Source organism: Danio rerio, chromosome 8 (genome assembly GCF_049306965.1).
Source record: "Danio rerio strain Tuebingen ecotype United States chromosome 8, GRCz12tu, whole genome shotgun sequence".
NCBI lineage: Eukaryota > Metazoa > Chordata > Actinopteri > Cypriniformes > Danionidae > Danio > Danio rerio.
The window spans coordinates 58,811,867-58,831,564 of record NC_133183.1 but is presented as its reverse complement, the minus strand read 5'-3'; the positions used below and the strand labels follow the sequence as shown (position 1 = coordinate 58,831,564).

Here is a 19,698-nt window from a genome sequence, read left to right as displayed (position 1 = left end):
ACGGGAGCACTATTAGCTTAGCATCGTTAAATCTGATCATATTATTAGCATCTTGCTGAAAAGCCAGCAAGGATAGATTATTACGCTAGAATGAGTGTATATCCTAGCTCTTTTGACCAAGAAAATAGCAAAATTGCATTTTCTGACAGCACACGATTTAAATAACAGAAAAAGTCAAGCTTTAAATAGGAAAAACATTGAAACGTTTTTTTAAATGTTTGAACGAGATGCTAATAGTCTAATCTGATTCAATGATCTATGCTAAGCTAAGCTAAAAGTGCTCTCGACAGGCCCAGAGATCGGCTGAATTGATTCAGAAATGCAAAAACTGAACGGTTTACCTCTGGAGGAAATGTAAAATGAGCCTATTTCTAAAAAAGGGTTCCTTTAATAACAAATATTAGTGACATAACAGCATCTTGACATAACAACATCACCTATGAAACATAATGATGAGAATGAGCAGTGTGTAGTGATAGTTAGAAAGCAAGATTGAAACACAGGTGTGCTGACATTTTATTTGTGCAGCAAGTGTTTCATATTTAGAGTTTGCTTTGTAAGCATATATAATATTTAAAGGAATGCATAAATACATAATTTAGGGCTTCCCTATAGTGTCAATGAGTTTAATTCACTTAGTAGATCTCGATTTCTGGCGGCAGCACTATTAGCTTAGCATCTTTAAATCAGACCACCAGCAAAAATTGATTATTACGCCAGAATGAATGTTAGACCTTTAGACCTTGAAAATAGCAAGTTTTAATTTTCCGAGAGCACCCGATGTAAATAACAGAAAAGTCAAGCTTTAAATAGGAAAAATATTAAAACTCTTTTTTTGAAATGTTTGAGCGAGATGCTAATGGTCTAATCCGATTCAATGATCTATGCTAAGCTAAGCTAAAAGTGCTCCTGCAAGACTCAGAGATTATATGAATAAATTTAAAAAATGGTTAAACACACGTGTTTACCTAGACTATTTCTAAAAAACGGTTCCTTTAATAACAAATATTAGTGACACAACAGCATCTTGGTGCTGGCGCCGCCTATGAAACATAAAGGGAATGAGCAGTGTGTAGTAATGGTTGGAAAGCAAATATAAGATTGAAACACATGTGTGCTGACGTTTTATTTTTGCAGCAAAAGTGTTTCGTATTTTGAGTTTGCGTTTTAAGCTTGTATGATATTTAAAGGAATGCTACACTTTTTTTGGCCGTAAATAGATCATTTTAAGGCTCCCATTTAGTGTTAATGAGTTAAATCCAATCAGCCGTTCTCGATTTCTGACGACAGCACTATTAGCATAGCTTTGCATCATCAAATCCGATTAGATAATTAGCATCTTGCTAAAAACACCAGCAAAGATTACGCCAGAATCAGTGTATAGTTAGCCCTTTTGACCTTGAAAATGGCAAGGTTTAATTTTCCCACAGTATACAATGCATATAACAGAAAAGTCAAGCTTTAAATAGGAAAAAAAAAATTAAATGTTTGAGCGAGATGCTAATGGTCTAATCCGATTCAATGATCTATGTTAAGCTAAAAGTGCTCCTGCAAGACCCAGAGATTATATGCATGGATTAAAAATGATACAACAGAACACACTTGTTTACCTCAAGGGTAGATGTAAAAGAAGCCTATTTCTTAAAAAACGGTTCCTTTAATAACAATTGCTAGTGATATAACAGCATCTTGGTACTGGAGCTGCCTATGAAACATAATAAAGGGAATGTGCAGCGTGTAGTGATAGTTAGAAAACAAATATAACATTGAATAGAATCGACGTGACATTTTATTACAGTTGTGTGCAATATAATCCAGCATCCATCGGATTTGATGTCCAGCTGCAGCAGCTATATTAGCTTTGTGCTAAATGAAAGTCATTGTATAGGATTGTACGTATTAAACACTTCCATCAACACTGTGCACAAGCTCAGGTGCTGCTTTTAGGATATTTTAAGCTACAATTGATTTGTACTGACATTCATACATGACGGGATGAGGGAAATAATTGCAGCAAATCTGTCAAAAACGTCATCTGCATATGCTCAATCTAAAAAGTTGATGAGAAAATAGATCTGAAAATATTTATAGTTGCAATACATTCAGTTTTTTAACGCATTATTTCAAATGAAGGCAAATTGATTCTTCATTGTCCAGTTATGATGATGAATATAATGATATATTGTTATATGATGATGATATAGTGAATGAAACGGGTCCTTATCAAAATTTACCTTACTATTATTATTATTACAATATGCCTATTATTATTAACAATAAAATGACAATGTGTAAATTATTATTATTATTATTATTATTATTCAACACTATTAATATTTATAGTTTAATAATATTAAAATTAGTACTAGTAATAAACATTTAATAATAATTATTATTATTATTATTATTACCATCATTATCATCATCATAAAATAATAATAATAATAATAACATGAATAATAACAATAACATGAATAATAATAAGGTTAATAATAATAATAAACAAATTTGTAGTTATTCATTTAAAATTATTTTTTTTATTGTTGATAGCTTAATAATAATAGTTTTATTATTAGTAGTAGTAATAATAAACATTGTATTATTATTATTATTATTATTATTATTATTATAAAAAAATCAATTATTAGTTATTACTGTAGTAATGTCTTGAATTTATGTTGATGTTAATAAATAATGTAATGTATATAAAAAATAATGTCATGAAAAAAAACACTAAAACAAGCCTAATTTTAAATTAATAAATACAACTTCAAATGTGTTTGTTTTTATTGTTATTATTATTATTATTAATGTTGTTTTTGTTTTCATTATAATTAATATTATTATTATTGTTAACAATAATACAATGTTTATTACTACTAATTATAATAATTATATTAAGCTAACACTTAAACAAGTCTAATTTTAAATTAATAATACAAAGTTGTTTAATAATAATAATAATAATAATTCAATGTTTATTACAACTACTGCTATTAATATTATTAAAATATTACTACTACTGCTACTACTACTACTAATAATGCCATTAATAACAATAATAATAATAATAAACAAATTTGTATTTTTTTATTTAAAATTAGGCTTGTTTTAGTATTATTTTTCAATTACATTATTATTTATGAAAATTAAACATGTTTACATTTAAGAATGCAAAGGATACCAATAGCATACATTAAAAAATATCAATCAAATTGAATGATAGTACTGTAGTAACGTTCTGAATTTATGTTGATGTTAAAAATAATGTAATAAACATTCAAAAATAATGTAATGAAAAAAAATGTTATTATTATTATTATTATTGTTATTATAATCATTATTGTTAATAATACAATGTTTACTACTACTGCTCCTACTATTAACAAGAATGCTATTATTATTATTAAGCTATTAACACTAAAACAAGCCAAATTTAAAATAATACATACAAACTTGTTTGTTATTATTAATATTAATATTATTAATTCATTGTTTACTACTACTACTACTACTGCTAACAATATAATAATGTGTTTAATTATAATACTATTGTTATTAAACAAATTATCATATTGTTAATAATAATAACAACAACAATTATATTATTGTTAATAATAATAATAACAAACAAATTTGTATTTATTAATTTAAAATTAGGCTTGTTTTAGTGTTTATTTCATTACATAATTTTTTTTATGACAATCAAGCATGTTTACATTCATAAGAATGCCAAGAATACCAATAATATACATTATAAAAAATTATCAGTTACATTGAATGATAGTACTGTAGTGGTGTCTTAAATATATGTTGATTTTAATAAATCATTTTCAATAAAAAACAACATATTGTGGGTTTTCAAATTATTTTCAATTTTGAAAAAAAAAAATGCAATTTTTCACATCCCGCTTAAGCTTAGTGTTTTACGAGACAAAATCATCTAAATTAAAGTGTTTTATTTCTTATAAATCGTAGGACATGCTTATTTTATTATTATGATGAAGATGATGATCTGAGCTACTGTATACAAAACTGCCTGCTTTACCATAATCATAGAAGTACCATCAGATGAAGAATAATACAAACTTGAACATGATCCAACACTTAAGCAATAATTCAGTGGACAGAAATAAAGATTAACAGCATGAGAATGACCTGAGGTAGCAGAAGGCGTCACACAATCAAACATTTACCCCGAGATTGACCGCCGGAGGCCATAAATGTGCTTCATTCCTCAATATTTTACACTCAGCATACAGCATTTTATTCATCATGTGAAGCTCAAATCTTTTAGGGGGCAAAAAAAAGTAGTATTGTAGACTCCTATTGTTCAGCGTTTCTCATGGCGGCCTTTAAGATGGAAGGGCGCTGAAACAAACGGGTCCCCAGAACTCATGTCTGACGCCATATTGTGTTCAGGATCCGAGTTCACGGGTTCTTCATAGTGTCTGGAATACTTCGAAAGCTCCTGCGGTTGAAATTGAAGAGGAGCCACCGGGCCAAGAATACTCTGGTCAATGGAAGAACCCTGTAAAAACATGGGGTGGATCACAGGATTGGTGTAAACCTTACCAGAGGCTTCCTTCTTCCTACCAAAAGGAGCTTGGAGGAAGATGTCAGGCTGAGCTGGAGGACGAAGAAAAGGCGCATTGGTGAACACATCTCCCTCATTGCTATTGTTGTCATCCAGGTTTTGTCCAATCCGGAATGGAGCTTTAGAGAAAACGTCGACGCTTGGATCTGCTCCTGAACGTTGGGCTTGGATTTCAGACTGGTTTTCGGATGCTACCTCAGATGCTGAAGACATTCGGAGGTTTCTTGAAGACGCAGGACTCTGCTCGTCTTCGTCATCCGAGTCTTGAAGTAACGGTCTGGAGCCGCTACAATCCAGGCTTGGAGTTTCATCACCACTAACCTGTGACCTTCCTCCTTTTTCAGCATCGTCTTCATCGCTGGAATGAGGAAAGTCCTCCTCTGTTGGGTTCTCATCATCATCGGCGATCCCATATCCATCGCTCTTCCCTTCGGCTTCTGCAAAACAGAAAACCGTACACTGTAAAGAGCAAATCGTTGATGAAAATCGAGTAAACACTGCCTTTAAATCATAAGTACAGCATCATTTTACAAATGAATATAAGTGAACTTAATAGTTTTGAGTTTCAACAGAAATACTTTACATTTTCTTAAGTGAAATCAACTTGTGACCATTAAAGCAATGGGTTTACTCACTTTTAAGTAATTACTTTTAATAGTGTAAACTGATTTGTGTCGTATACAGGAAAATAATACAACTATTGAGCACAGAAAATAATTTGTCATTCAGAATGAAAAGCTAAATGTTCATCCATCGTTCCAGTCTGCATCACAACAATAGGGCTGGTCGATTAAATCGAAACAGGAAATCGGAAATGTAATTAGACACTGTCTGAAGGGTTCTTCCAAAAACTTTTAGAAAATTTTGGTTCTCTTCTTAATGCAAATTTGTGCTCCTGCATACTAGCTGATAGTTTATTATTATTTTTTTCATTCTTTGCTATTGTGTGACAGCTCATGTGACCAGGAATTCAGTTTGATGTGTATAAAATTATATTAAAGGTGCAGTCGGTGATTGTCTTCAGAAACATTTTTTGTTGTGCTGGTCGAAAGTCCCTTCACATTCCAATAGTAATGATTTATGGAGCTAATAATATGCCAAAACAATCTGAATTTGAATTTAAGAAATCAGAATTTTTATATGCCTTTAAAAATTGTTTTGATTTAGGATTTCATTACTTGAATATTGAACATCTGAAAGTCAGGACAACTGAATTTTTTAAGGCTGAATTTTATAGACGTATTTTAAACTTCAGATTTTTTGTGTTCTTAATTCAGACTGCAGATATCCAGTGCAATTCAGAACATCAAATTCAATATCCTAAAATTCAAAACCAGAAATTCAGATCAGGAAATTTAGATTCAGCAGAAAGTAGGTCAGGGGTCATTCATTCATTCATTTTCTTGTCGGCTTAGTCCCTTTATTAATCCGGGGTCGCCACAGCGGAATGAACCCTTCTCTGGGAAACATCCACACACACATACTCATACACTACTGACAATTTAGCCTACCCAATTCACCTGTACCGCATGTCTTTGGACTGTGGAGGAAACCGGAGCACCCGGAGGAAACCCATGCGAAGGCAGGGAGAACATGCAAACTCCACACAGAAACGCCAACTGGGCCAAGGTTCGAACCAGCGACCCAGCGACCCAGCGACCTTCTTGCTGGGGGGCGACAGCACTACCTACTGCGCCACTGCCTCGCCGGTCAGGGGTCATCAACAGGGAAAAGTAGAAGATCACCGAAAAGTCAAACTAAGCATTTTGGCCAATCACAGAGCTGCGTGAGTTTACTGGTGTATGTGAGGCTCAGGAGGACACAAATCTTCTGCTAACTATCTGGGGTCAGCTATTTTCAGTAGTTTGTGTATTAAATATATACATGCTTCAGTGAACCAAATTCATATATGTAATTCAGTTACATCTCACTGGTTAATCAATGTTATTGACTTTTTTTTGAGGGATAAAGAGCTGATTGTGACCTATACTGTAACCTCTGATGGGTTATTTCAGCAGACACGGGGCTCTTACACCTTTACCAAAGTCAAATTTAAGGACTTTTCAAGCTCTTTCCAGGTGCATTTTCAAACTGTCCCAGCATTTTACAACTTTGGTAAATGACATGTTTGTATGCACACACTTTTTTTTCAAACTATATAAGACGCTATTTGTTACGATATTCTATAGTACAGCGTAGCATAAAGTATAGTATTTTAAGAAAAATGTTAATGATACGTTTGCCCAAAGCCCGTTATCAACACAAATGCTGCCTCCTTTAAAACTCATCTATTCACATCCAAGATGTCATTTAACCTTACATTTATATTTATGTGAATGATCTGATTTTTTCATGTATATAAAAAAAAAAGTATAATATTTTTGGCTAAAATACCTTAAAACCGAAATGACCAATGGGTGGTGCCAAATCTCTATCTTTGTCACTGAATTGTTCATTCAGATTCGTTCGAATCGGCTCATTTATAAATGAATTAAGTGACTTTCTATGATCGACCTGCTCAGAGATTTCTTGTTTACCTCGTTTGTCAAGTGCTTAAAACTTTGTTTCAAATTCTAACAACATAAGAGGTGTTATAAAGTCTAAATTATTGTGAATAGTGTACAGGGAAAGCCACTTGATGAGTTTTCAACATAATGTTTGTTCTTTGTGACCTGAAACTGAAAGCAGCCTTCTCTATACTTAAAGCTAAAATAAATATGAGTCAAATTTTACATTAGGCTATATGTAAATAAAAAAAAAAAAACATTTATTTTTTTACCTATTTTCATCGTAATTTTACCCTTTTCTTCATAATTCGCACCCTATACTTTGTCCATAACTATATATGAATCAAGCAGAAATGAGTGATTCTTAGTTTAACTTTTTTTGGTGATCGTCTACTCTTCCCTGCTGGTCACCGCTGACCTACTTTCTGCTGAATCTGAATTTCACGATCTGAATTTCTGGTTTCGAATTTTAGGATATTGAATTTGATGTTCTGAATTTCTTCATTTTGAAAACTTGAAACTGTATTTTGGCAAACCCAATATCTGCAGTCTGTGAATTCAGAGCGCAAAAAATCTGACGTTTGAAAATACATCTATAAAATTTAGCCTTGAAAAATTCAGTTATCTTACATTTCAGATGCTCAATAGTCAAATTCAAAATAAGACATTTTTTAATGCCATATACAAATTCAGATTTGTTAAATTACAATTGTCAATGATTCAAATGAACACAATTCAAATTCAGATTGTTTTGACATATTATTAGCTCCATAGTTCAGAATAAGGGAGCTCTGAAATGTCACCTGAAACATCTCCATTTGTGTTCTGAATATGAATGAAGCTCTCATGGGTTTGGATAGAGATGAGGGGGATTCATTAATAACAGATATTTCATATTTGGGTGAACAAACCCTTTAAGTTCATGGAAGAATTAGACGTCAATAGAGCTTTGGATTTTTGAGTCAGAAATTTTAAATGGCTGATCCAGCACGTAAAATCGGTCAGGTGTGTGTTTTCAACGATGATCTGCTTGTTGTCACCAATAATAAAGTACACTGCCTGATTTACAGAAAAATGATTGATGATTTAGTAACAAATATGGCTAATCTGGTTGTTCCTGAATCTGAGTCAGAAGTTCAAAAGTTAAACAGCCCAGCTGAACAGGTTTTGCGAAATACGGTTTTTAGTTGAAAGACGAAAAAAGGATTAAGATAGAAGGCAAAAAGGGCTATGCTTTGCTTTGCTGCTTTCATTATTATTACAAAGACTTCTCAGTTTCGACCCAGAATTTATTTTGGTGCATCACAAATTAACTTGAGTAAACTAGCCCTTTAAATATACACTGCTAAATAAATGCTGGGTTCCACACAATTCCTTCATGTTGTCCCAACACAAATTAAGCTAACTTAATCATTTTTACAAATTTAAGTTGATTGAAGATTAAACAAGAAGTGTGTTGTTTCAACTAATTTTAAATAAATAGTAGTATTTTTTTCAGTACAGCCCATACTTTTAATCCTGACTGTCTTAAGGGTTAGTTCACACAAAACATTTATAATCATTTAGTTATCCCTGTATGACGGCCAAAAATGAAGCAGTTTTGAGGAATGCCCACACATATTATATGAACAGAAAAGCACCAAGGCAGTGCTCAAAATGTTTTAGAGGTGAAAACAATTTGGAGTAAAACGGAAATGAGTAAATGATGACAGAACTGACTTTTTTTGGGGGTAGACAGATGATTCAGGAACACTCCATTACACAATAAAAGCACAAGTAAAGCACATTCTACTACAGTATAATCCACAGCAACATTACTGTCTTAAGCCACAACAAATACAGTACCACATACATTCTACGACAACTACCACAACAGTAACCTTGTTTCCACAATTAAATTATTTACAAGAATTGTCAACCTTAATGAACAAATCAACTGACTAGTAATGCTACTACCTTTTTGTCTAGGGTGGTCAATAATGAAGTCCCATTCAACCATTCATTGACAACCCTACATCAATGGTAAAGCCATGGAAACAAGGAGGTTAGAGAAAACACAACGACTGAGATCAGAGCAGAGACATGATGCAAGTCTTACCTTCAGGATGAAGGGAATGGTCAGCATTAAATTCAGGATTAATACAGCAATGCACTAAGATTTAGTCTAAAGATGAGATTGTAACACACTGCACAGGTTACACTCCATTGATTATCTGTGTAAAATGTGCTTTTGTTTGCACTCGTGATGTATTTATGACTCATTCCAGACTTAATCGGTACATTAAGAGTATTTTCCATTCATTTTCCTTTATCTGGAATGACAAAACAAATGTATAACTGAGTAAAGACTAAATAATGTATAATTTACCATAAACTGGATCCATTATTAATGGAAAATAATGCTGTTTTTTTGTTAGTAATTGTTGTTTAAATTATCGTAAAGCTTTTTTAAACAATTAACATTTTACATTTTCCACCATTTTGTACTTTAGCGCAAGATGCTAACATCAAAGCAGACTCCACATGGCATAAAAAAAAAGTGACAAATTTTGATCAGTATTGTTTTTAAAGAGCAAATGAGAAATTCACTGAAATAACACAGTAACAGAGTTAACAATAACCCCTTTCACACTGTAATACCGATAAATATCCGGTAATTTTCAGAACGACTTAACCAGCGAGTTCAAAAAAGCGCTGTTCACACAGGCAAGGACGTTCAGGGATTTTTCCAGAAAAGACCATTCACACATCCATTCCAAAATACCGGTAAATTCTGACATCATTAACCAGAAATGAGCTCTAAACGGCTGCACTTGTTTTTGTGAACATAGAAGTGGTCAGGCTTTTGTTGATAGCTTCACTTTATTTAAAGCTTTAGCATTCATGCAGCTGCTTTGTCTCAGAGATATCCAAATGCAGAAACGTGAACTGCAGCTTAATGTTTACACATTTGACTACAATACAAAATTATGTGAAAGGAAAAGTATTGTGAACTACTTCCATGAAAACATATAGAGGACACTTTCGCATGTCGAGATGTACATAATATGTGCGTGTGCTGGCGCTCACCAGCTGATTCATGAGCACACGCAACAAGCAACTGAAGCAGAGCTTGAAGGTAAACAAAGAGCGGTTTATTATAAGCATTTTTTCGATAATTTTTCCCAGTTGGCATTAAGAAGGAACATATAAATGTTATCTGACCATCATCTAGCATCTAAATGTGACTGCAAAAATTTTCAAAGGCTTTTATTTTCGTAAACAGTGCGAATGTGAATGCGTCTGAATGTTCTGATTGGCTAAAGTAGACGTCTTACGTCAGCTTGTTCTAGATGTGAACACGCTCTTTCCGGCAATCTTCCTTCTGCGTTCACACAGCGCAGCATTCCGGCAAATTACCAGTAAAGTTACAACTTCTCTTTCCTGAAAATTTACCAGTATTTTCAAAAAGGGCCTGTTCACACATATAGACCTTTCCGGAAAATTAAGGTAATTTTCTGCCTGTATGTGTAAAAGGGGCTAATAACACAGTCGACATTTTCCACCATTTTGTGCATAAGCTCAAGATGCTAACCTCAAAGCAGTTGGAGAGGTGTACCTAATTAAGTGGCCGGTGAGTATATTGCTAGGCATTTAAATGTCAGGCGAACCACCAACTCCCTCAGGAGGAACATCTCTAATAGCTGATGATAAAATGAAAATCATTATAATTTTATTGCCCATTAGTGTTCTCTAAAGTGCCAACATGGGGTTCGTCCACTTCATCATGTAGAAGACTATTAAAATGTCAGTTAGTTGCAAGTAAAGTGCAGTAAACACTACAGTTTGATAATTTTTTTTCTCTTATAATTACCAATGCTGTAATTTACAATCAATAATACAGCAGACACAATAATATTGTAAAACATTAGATTTAATTGTTCGATAAATCACTATATTTTCATTTTAAATAGACCTGTTATGCAAAAATCACTTTTATAAGGGGTCTAAACACAGTTGTGTGGCGACAGTCTATGAATACAGCCAGCTTCTAATGCTTAAATGTATTAATTCTATTTTTTTTTAATTCACACTTGATAAAAACAGTCTGCAGAACATTTTGATTGACACTAATCTGCTGTACGCGTCATTAGAGGAGGAAAGCCCCGCCCACTAGTTACGATCTCTCCCTCATTAGCATAGGGTGTTAGTCTTGTTTTTGAATTTGGCACTATGATGACACACATGCATTTGTAGCTCCGCCCACTTTTGAAAAAGAGCACAATCTCAATTCAATTTAAAGCGACAGTCACCAAAACGCCACGATTACAATCAAAGCCTAAAAGGGGCAGGTTTAAAACATTAGCCCCTTTCACACAGTGATACCGGTAAATATCTGGAAAATTTCCGGAACGACTTTACCGGTATATTCAAAAAAGCGCTGTTCACACAGGCGAGGACGTTATGGAAATTTTCCGGAAAAGAGCATTCACACATCCATTCCAAAATACCGGTAAATTCTGACATCATTCACCACAAATGAGCTCTAAACGGCTGCGCTTGTATTTGTAAACATTTGACTAAATTACAAACTCTGTGGATGATCAATATTGTGAACAACTTTCACAGGATCACTTTCGCATGTCGAGATGTTCATAATATGTGCGTGTGCAGGCGCTCACAGGCTGTTTCACAGGCACACGCAAAGCTTGAAGGTAAACAAACAACGGCTTATCATAAGCATCTCATCGATGATTATTTACACAGTTGGCATTAAGAAGAACATATAAACGTGATCTGACTATCTTCTAGCAGCTAAATGTGTCTGGAAAAATATTCAAAGGCTTTTATTCTCACAAACCGCGCGGACGTAAATGCGTCTGACTGTTGTGATTGGCTAAAGCAGACGTCTCACGTCAGCACGTTCTAGACGTGCACGCGCTTATTACGGTAATCTTCCTTCTGCATTCACACAGCGCAGCATTCCGGCAAATTGCCGGTAATGTTACAACTTCTCTTTCCGGAAAATAGCCAGAACGAATTTACCGGTATTTTCAAAAAGGACCTGTTCACACATACAGACCTTTCCGGAAAATTGCCGGCAATTTTCCGGAAAGGTCTGTATGTGTGAAAGGGGCTATTATCTGTATGGTATTTTGAGCTGAAACCACTCACACACTCTAGGGACATCAGATAATTATTTTACATCTTTTAAAAAAAGGCATAATAGGACCACTTTAAAAAAATAGTATACCTGATTGCTAATAAAACAGTAGGACACAACATTTCAAGTCTACAATTTTATTCAATAATGTCCCTTATCAGAATATACACTGGTCGCATAAAAACAAAAGAAATACGGCGCTCAATAACATAGGGAGAATGGTTAAACCATGGCATTCCAGGATAGATATGACTTTTTGTCTTTGTCATTTTTTTGTGGGGTGTAACACACACTAGAACACAAGAAAGACTTCAACGCTAAGACTACTTAGCCACACCGCTAGGTGCTTATCTAAGAGGAACCATGAGCACAGTCAAATTGCATAGATCAGCCACGATAAAACAAGCAAAGGGAGAAAGAACAAAGAGGAATTAAGTACATGGCAAAGAAAACACAAACATAACATTTCCAACATGCTCATTGAAACTTGTGGTGATTGTAGGTTTTGCCCATTGTATATGAATTTGCTTAAATCCCACTGATAGTCTAGAGATGGACTTAGGTGCCGTTTACACCGGTGCATTTTAGATTTGTTACATTTATTCCAGCATCTTTTTAAGTCCCCGAGAGATTGAAATAAACTTTTTCAGATGTTACTATTAGTATGTTAGTCTTAATGATATGTAAAAGCTAGCGTGCTTCAAAACAGTGACAAAATTTGCATTTAGAAGATATAAACATCCCAAGATTGCAGTTGGTTTCTTCCGCCAAAATGGATCAATGATTTTCAAAGCATGCTTTAGTTTCTCATCAAATCTGTTGACCAATCAACTGTTCTCTAGTATTACATGCCCCACCCCCATCAAGATGCTACTGATATATGCGCTTGATCTTACTCTCACTAGATATAAACCAAATTCTATTGGATGAGTTTGAAAAAAGGTGGAGCAGCTACTCTATGTCCTGCCCTGTCTTCATGTTTTGACTGCTTTTACAGTTGATAAATATGATTTTAAAGACAATAATTCAGCAAATTTTCATCTTAAAGAGACCTAATATGTAAAAATCACTTATATAAGGGGTTTAAACACAGTTTTGTGGTGAGAGTGTCTGAATATAACTAGCCTTTAATGGTAAAACATTTATTACTTCTACTCTTTTATTATCAGGCTTGATAAAACAGTCTGCTGAAATGCTTTGATTGACTATGTCCCAATCCCCCCACTGACACATATGTATTTGATCACTGATCACCCCCACTGACACATATATATTTGTAGCTCCGCCCTCTTTTAAAAAATCACGTTAGAATTTAAAGCAACAGTCACCAATTTGCCACAATTTGAATCAAAGCCTAAAATGGGCAGTTTAAAAGTGTCATTAAACATTTTTGGTGTGGTGTTTTGAGCTAAAACTTCACATACACAGGGACATCAGAGACTTATTTTAAATCTTGAAAAAAAAGGCATAATAGGTCCACTTTAAAAAGTAGTTTGCATGATAAACACTGGTGTTTTGTTTCATTGTAGACGGACTGAAACACAAACAGTTGAAAATGGAGGCAAGGCTAATCACAATCGCTCTGATTGGTCTGCTGGACTATTGTGTGTTCCCTACTGACAACTTTGCCCCTGTTATATGGCCATTACATAAACAGTAGACTGAAAGTACAAATGTTGCTATAAGTCTCGTCGTTGATCCTAGTTGTAAGAACAACAAATAATAGCTTGACTCCTTCTAGTTGATCATTTGTAAAAGTGACAAAAGGTAGATTTTTTCTCATGAATCATTTGTTAAACTGCAATCATCACTAATACTGCAGAAGACCTATTGGATCCCGCATGGACCCAAGATTCTCAGAAAAATTAGTCAACTTTGGTGAAGAAAAAAGTCATGGTTTGGGGTTACATTCAGTATGGGGGCGTGTGCGAGATTTGCAGAGTGTATGGCAACATCAACAGCCTGAGGTATCAAGACATTTGTGCTGCCCATTACATTACAAACCACAGGAGAGGGCAAATTCTTCAGCAGGATAGCGCTCCTTCTCATTCTTCAGCCTCCACATCAAAGTTCCTGAAAGCAAAGAAGATCAATATGCTCTAGGATTGGCCTGCCCAGTCACCAGACATGAACATTATTGAGCATGTCTTGGTTAAGATGGAGAAGGCATTGAAGATGAATCCAAATGCAAAGGATCTTGATGATCCTCCAGGCTCACAGGAGTCTCAATATTCAATTTTTTCCACTGCAGCATGACTTTATATTCTATACTGGACATTATTACTGTTAAGTGACAAGACTTTTGTCTAAGCAAAGTCAGATCTTACTGTCCTAATTAAATCATTAAAAATCAAGGTATGGTCATATTTTATTTTGGTAAAATAAGTGTAATCTAGAGGCCTTCGCCTTTCATATGAGCCACTTCCAATGACAAATGATCAACTACAAGTCAAGTTATTATTTGTTGTTCCTAAAACTGGGATAGGCGACAAGGCTTTTGTAATGTAGTGAACTCATTTCACACAATATAGTGTGGAAGAAGATCGTTTTTCTAAAACACAGTAAAAACGCCAGTCTGGACGAAGAGTGTTTTCATTTGCAAAATGAAATTCACGAGTGTAAACGGCACCTTAAATGCTCATCCTCATGAAATGCTTCTCTCGTAAGCCTGGGTTAAAACCTACACAATAATCATCTAGCGATGCAACATTTGCAAACGATCAACAGACAAAACATTAACTCAAAATAAAATGACGCTTTTAGCATCTAACACAATACAACTCTATCTAATCTAATAATGAATAATCCAAACATCATACATATAGTACAGTACGTACAGACATGTGTTCATATATTGAGCTCTGTTTTATGTTTGATATGTATTGTAAAATGTGACTTTGCATGCCTGATGCCCAAAATAACGTAACAGATTGATACATGGGTCAATATTTGACCATTTTCAGATAAATGCTGAAGAGTTAACTTTAAAGATAACAAGCCATTCTGTTCAGTGCATTTATGCATTACAGGATTAAATAAATGATATTTTAAGGTCATGAAGACACAACACTTTCCAATAAAACCCTTTGTTTTTCACAATTCCTATTTTACCTTCTGAAAAAAGGAAATTCGATTAAAAATATATAGGTCCAATTTTCTGGCAGTAACTCAAGAAGAAATCAAGGAATGTTTGATATGAGTCTCTCATTTCTGTTACACGTCACAATAGACGAGACCTCGGGAAGAGCAGCCTGTCATAGGCTCCGTCTAAACACATTTACGCACGCTTAGAAAATAACACACATCTGTCTTATTGAAATAGAGGCTATGATTCAAAATAGAGGCTATTTGAGACGGCAATGGTTAAAAGTAAAAAATAAAGCTCGTGAACTTATATTTACATTTCTCAATTTTGACGAACGCTATCGAACACTGAATCTCTTGCCTCGAAAGCGCACACCCCTGATAGGCTCTTTCTGTATATTCAAGTTTATCCAAAACACCCCATTCGGTGGAGAAACAAACACAGGCAAAAATGATACAATACAGTTGACAAACATCAGAACGTTGTACCCTAACATACAGATAAATCATCGTATAATATGTATCTTGAGAATAATGCACATTTATACAGGTTCAGAATGTGTACATTCATCCTATATTATGCCCATATGATCTGGTTTCTTTTTGTTTACAGATTGTTTTTCATTTTACTGAGTTCTATGGTCATCTTGTAAAGGTAGTACATCTGTGTCCCACACCTCAGTGCAAACAGCAAATAATAAAAATAAGAAGCAGGGGGTATGAATGAAGGAATCAAAATAAAGGAGATACGATGAAGAAAAGAATGATAGAATGAAAGAGCATCCAGGAATCAAACCCAAGATGATTGACGGACTATAAGAAAACACTTGGTTTAAAGACTTGGTTTGAACTAAATTCGATAATGTGGATGGGAAAATCTGTAAATGTTCTTTGCGCGAGTATGAAAAAACAAACTAGTCATTTAGGTTTATCGATATTAAGTCCTAGGATATCGAGTCGTAACTGCACACGAAAGGAAATTTGTCCGACAGAAACATTTAAATACCAGCCATTCAGAAGCGCAGGTTTATAATCTAATTAACACATACTAAACCTCTTTAACATTATTAAAAGTACATGCTGAGTGACTGATGTTGAGTTCTGACATTCATTTTCAAACTATACATTTGCTAGTTTGTTTATTTTCAAGATCTGAGGTGAACTATCTGCTGCTGCTTTCAGTATGGCAATAAATGGTATGTAAAATGTTGTTTAAACTCGCATTGGAAGCTTTAACACTGAATGAAGCCCATAATTAGTACCTGAGGCGATCATTGTCGTAGTATATGATGTTTTTCAGCCATGGCATCGCAAAAATGAAACCAATTTTAAAATGGGGCTCCTTTGAATATGGAAAAGATAGCTTTTATCGCATCTTGTGTAGTTAGGATTCATACACGAATCCAAATGTACTCATATCCGACATATTTCATCAATTGATTGTTTTAAACCTTTTTACTTAAATGCATTAACAATTTTTTTTCTGGACAAATCTCAGTATAATAATAGGGTTTTGTGTATGGTTTTTCAGACCGTTATAATACAGTTGTTTTGTGCTTAGTGTTTTCTTTAATAATCTACAAAGTGGACCAAATATACTTTAAGAGATTGTTTAGATAACAATCAGGTCAAAAAAGTGTTGACCTAGCATTTTTAAAAACAATGATCAAAAACACGCTTATACGTGAAAACTGCCAAAATTGTAAGATTATGTATGCCAGGCCAGTAGTTTTCGCTGTCACGCTGTTAGCAAACAGAACTCGTAGGCAAGGAACGATTAGACCTTTGGATTAAAAAAAAAAAATGACAAAAACAAAATGGTTTATTTTTATGGATTAACCTGTATGGATTAATTTTTCACTTTAGGTCTAACGATGAGCGCTAGCAAAAGAAACATAGCAAATTTGTATATTGCAGACTTTATAAATACTTGTTTTTTTAAAAATGATTTTAAAAAATTTCAACTTTTGGATTGACATCCAAAGATTACCAAAACAATGTTTTTTTTTTAATTCTGTGTGGATTAATTTGTACAGACTAATTCTTCACAACAAAACTATGTGCTAACGAGACTAACAATGTGTGCAAGCAAAAGAAACATCGCAAATTTGGATACTGTGGACTTTATAGATACATTTTTCAAATGGTATAATAAAATTTTGACTTCTGGATTGACAAAGATTATATTTAATATAAATGATTATAATATATATATATATATATATATATATATAAATAAATTGTCAATTAACTTGTACGCATTAATTGTTCACCTTAAGAATAATATGATGTGTGATAGCAAAATAAACATGGCAAGTTTTGACATCACGTGGACTTTTTTTTGTAAATTAATTTATACAATTAACTCTTCACTTTAAGACTAATGCAACACTAGTTCACAGCAATTCGTAACTTTTTGATTTAGTAGCTAATTCGTATGACATCTCATTCGTACACTTTAGTACGGTTTGCTTATCCCCCTCTGACGGTTGGGTTTAAGGGTGGGGTTTGGTGCGACTGAACTTGTATGAATTTGTAAGGATTAGCCACTAAACTGACAAAACGTGAAATAATTACGTTTCCTTGTGAGATCTGGCCGGACTAACAATGTGCAATAGCAAAATAAACATAGCAACATTTTGATATCACATGGACTTTTTTGTGGATTAATTTGTACAGATTAATTCTTTACCTTAAGACTGACGCAACGATATCACACAGCAATTCATAACTTTTTGATTTAGTGGTTAATTCGTATGAAATTGTACAATCTCATTCGTACAATTTAGTACATATGCCCCAATGATGGTTACGTTTAGTAGTGGGGTTTATTGCGAATGAACTTGTACAAATTCATTTGAATTTATCATTAAACGGACAAATTGTAAAATAGTTACGTTTCCTCGTGAGATCTGGCTGGACTAACGATGTGCGATAGCAAAATGAGCATCGCAAATTTTGATATCAAGTAGATTCATTTGTCTGGATTATTTCTTCACCTTAAGACTAACGCAACAGTATCTCACAGCAACTCATAACTTTTTAATTTATGAAATATAATTCGTACAATTTAGTATGATTTGCTATCATGTGGCCTTTATACACATTTTTCAAATGGTATAAATTATAATTTTATTAAAAATAAAACTAAACTAAACAATAATAATTTTCATTTTTTTTAAATTTCGACCTTTGGATTGACAAAGATTACCAAAACAAAATGGTTTCTTCATTGTGGATTAATTTGTACAGATTAATTTTTCACCTTAACACTAATGATGTGCGATAACAAAATAAATAACGCAAATTGTAATATCGTGGACTTTATACACAATTTCCCAATGGTTTAAAAAGTTTTATTTACATATATATATATGTATCTTAAATTTAATTGAAAAAACAACAACTTATTTTTGAATTTCGATCTTTGACTTGCCATTAACCCTAGCTAAGCTGTTCGTTCAAAATAAAAGTTCATAAAAAAAAAAAGCTTAGCAAATTTTACATTGTGATGGATGAAGCATAAATGAATGAAAGTCATGTGAATGTTTATGGATCAACAGAGAAGAAAGATACTGCGAAAGTTTAAAAGAATGCCAAAAAGAAAATATGGATGGACTAACTTAAGGTTTCTAAACTACTGCTTATTTTTTTTTAAAGAATTGCACACTGCCCTCTCCCTCTCTGTTTCCTCTATAAGTCGATGAGTTGGTCCACCAGCAGAAGGGAGCATGCCAGCGAGGGCAGACTGGTCTCAGAACTGCCACTGTTGCTGCGCGAATGACCACCTAGAACATGCCGGAAAGAGGAGAGGAGAAAGAGAGAAATGAGAAGTGTGAGAAAGGAGGAGGAAGAAAAGAAGACATTGACGGAGGAGGGTGAGTGAGGGATGAGGGGTGAGAAAAGAAAGGAGAAAGAGAAAGGCAAAAACCAGATGAATAGCAGGAAAGAGAAAGCATAAAACGCTAAAAGATAACAAGAGCAGCATCAAAGTAAGGATTATGTGTGGGAACAGCGCAGGACGGCTAGAAAAGAAAGAACACACCAACCCGAAAAGAGTCTCGAGAGGAATCGTGTTCACCGTTACTGCTGCTTAAAGGTCACAATCCATTTTAAGTAACACGTCACACTTACTTCAATATCCTGTGGATGAAAAGTCATATTCCATCCCACAATTTAAGAAAAGCTATTATATTTTGCATGACGGAGTTTGAACATGATTTTCCGCAATGGAAATACGTTTTGTTTTTAAAACTTTGTTGTGTATATCATTGACAAATTGAGTGTATTCACTTATTTGTCAAAAAAGAAAGCAAAAAAACAATTTAAGCAAAAAAAAAAAAAAGTAATTGAGATATGTACACACT

The 19,698-nt window shown here is 33.8% G+C and overlaps 1 protein-coding gene across 15 annotated transcripts in view; it reads right to left on the bottom strand.

The window, feature by feature from the left end:
* Positions 1–3,795: 3,795 nt before the first annotated feature.
* The window catches only part of aak1a (AP2 associated kinase 1a), a 94,538-nt gene continuing 78,635 nt past the window's right edge, over positions 3,796–19,698 (bottom strand). For 9 of the 15 annotated variants that reach the window (XM_005167312.6, XM_068223230.2, XM_692360.10 and 6 more), the window contains one exon: positions 3,796–5,034. In XM_005167312.6, the coding sequence (XP_005167369.1) occupies positions 4,334–5,034 (701 nt within the window). In that variant the 3' untranslated portion in view covers positions 3,796–4,333. Of the gene's footprint in view, positions 5,035–18,063; positions 19,120–19,698 lie in introns of those variants that run through there. The other 6 variants (XM_005167316.6, XM_068223234.2, XM_073911210.1 and 3 more) reach the window with 3 other exon arrangements.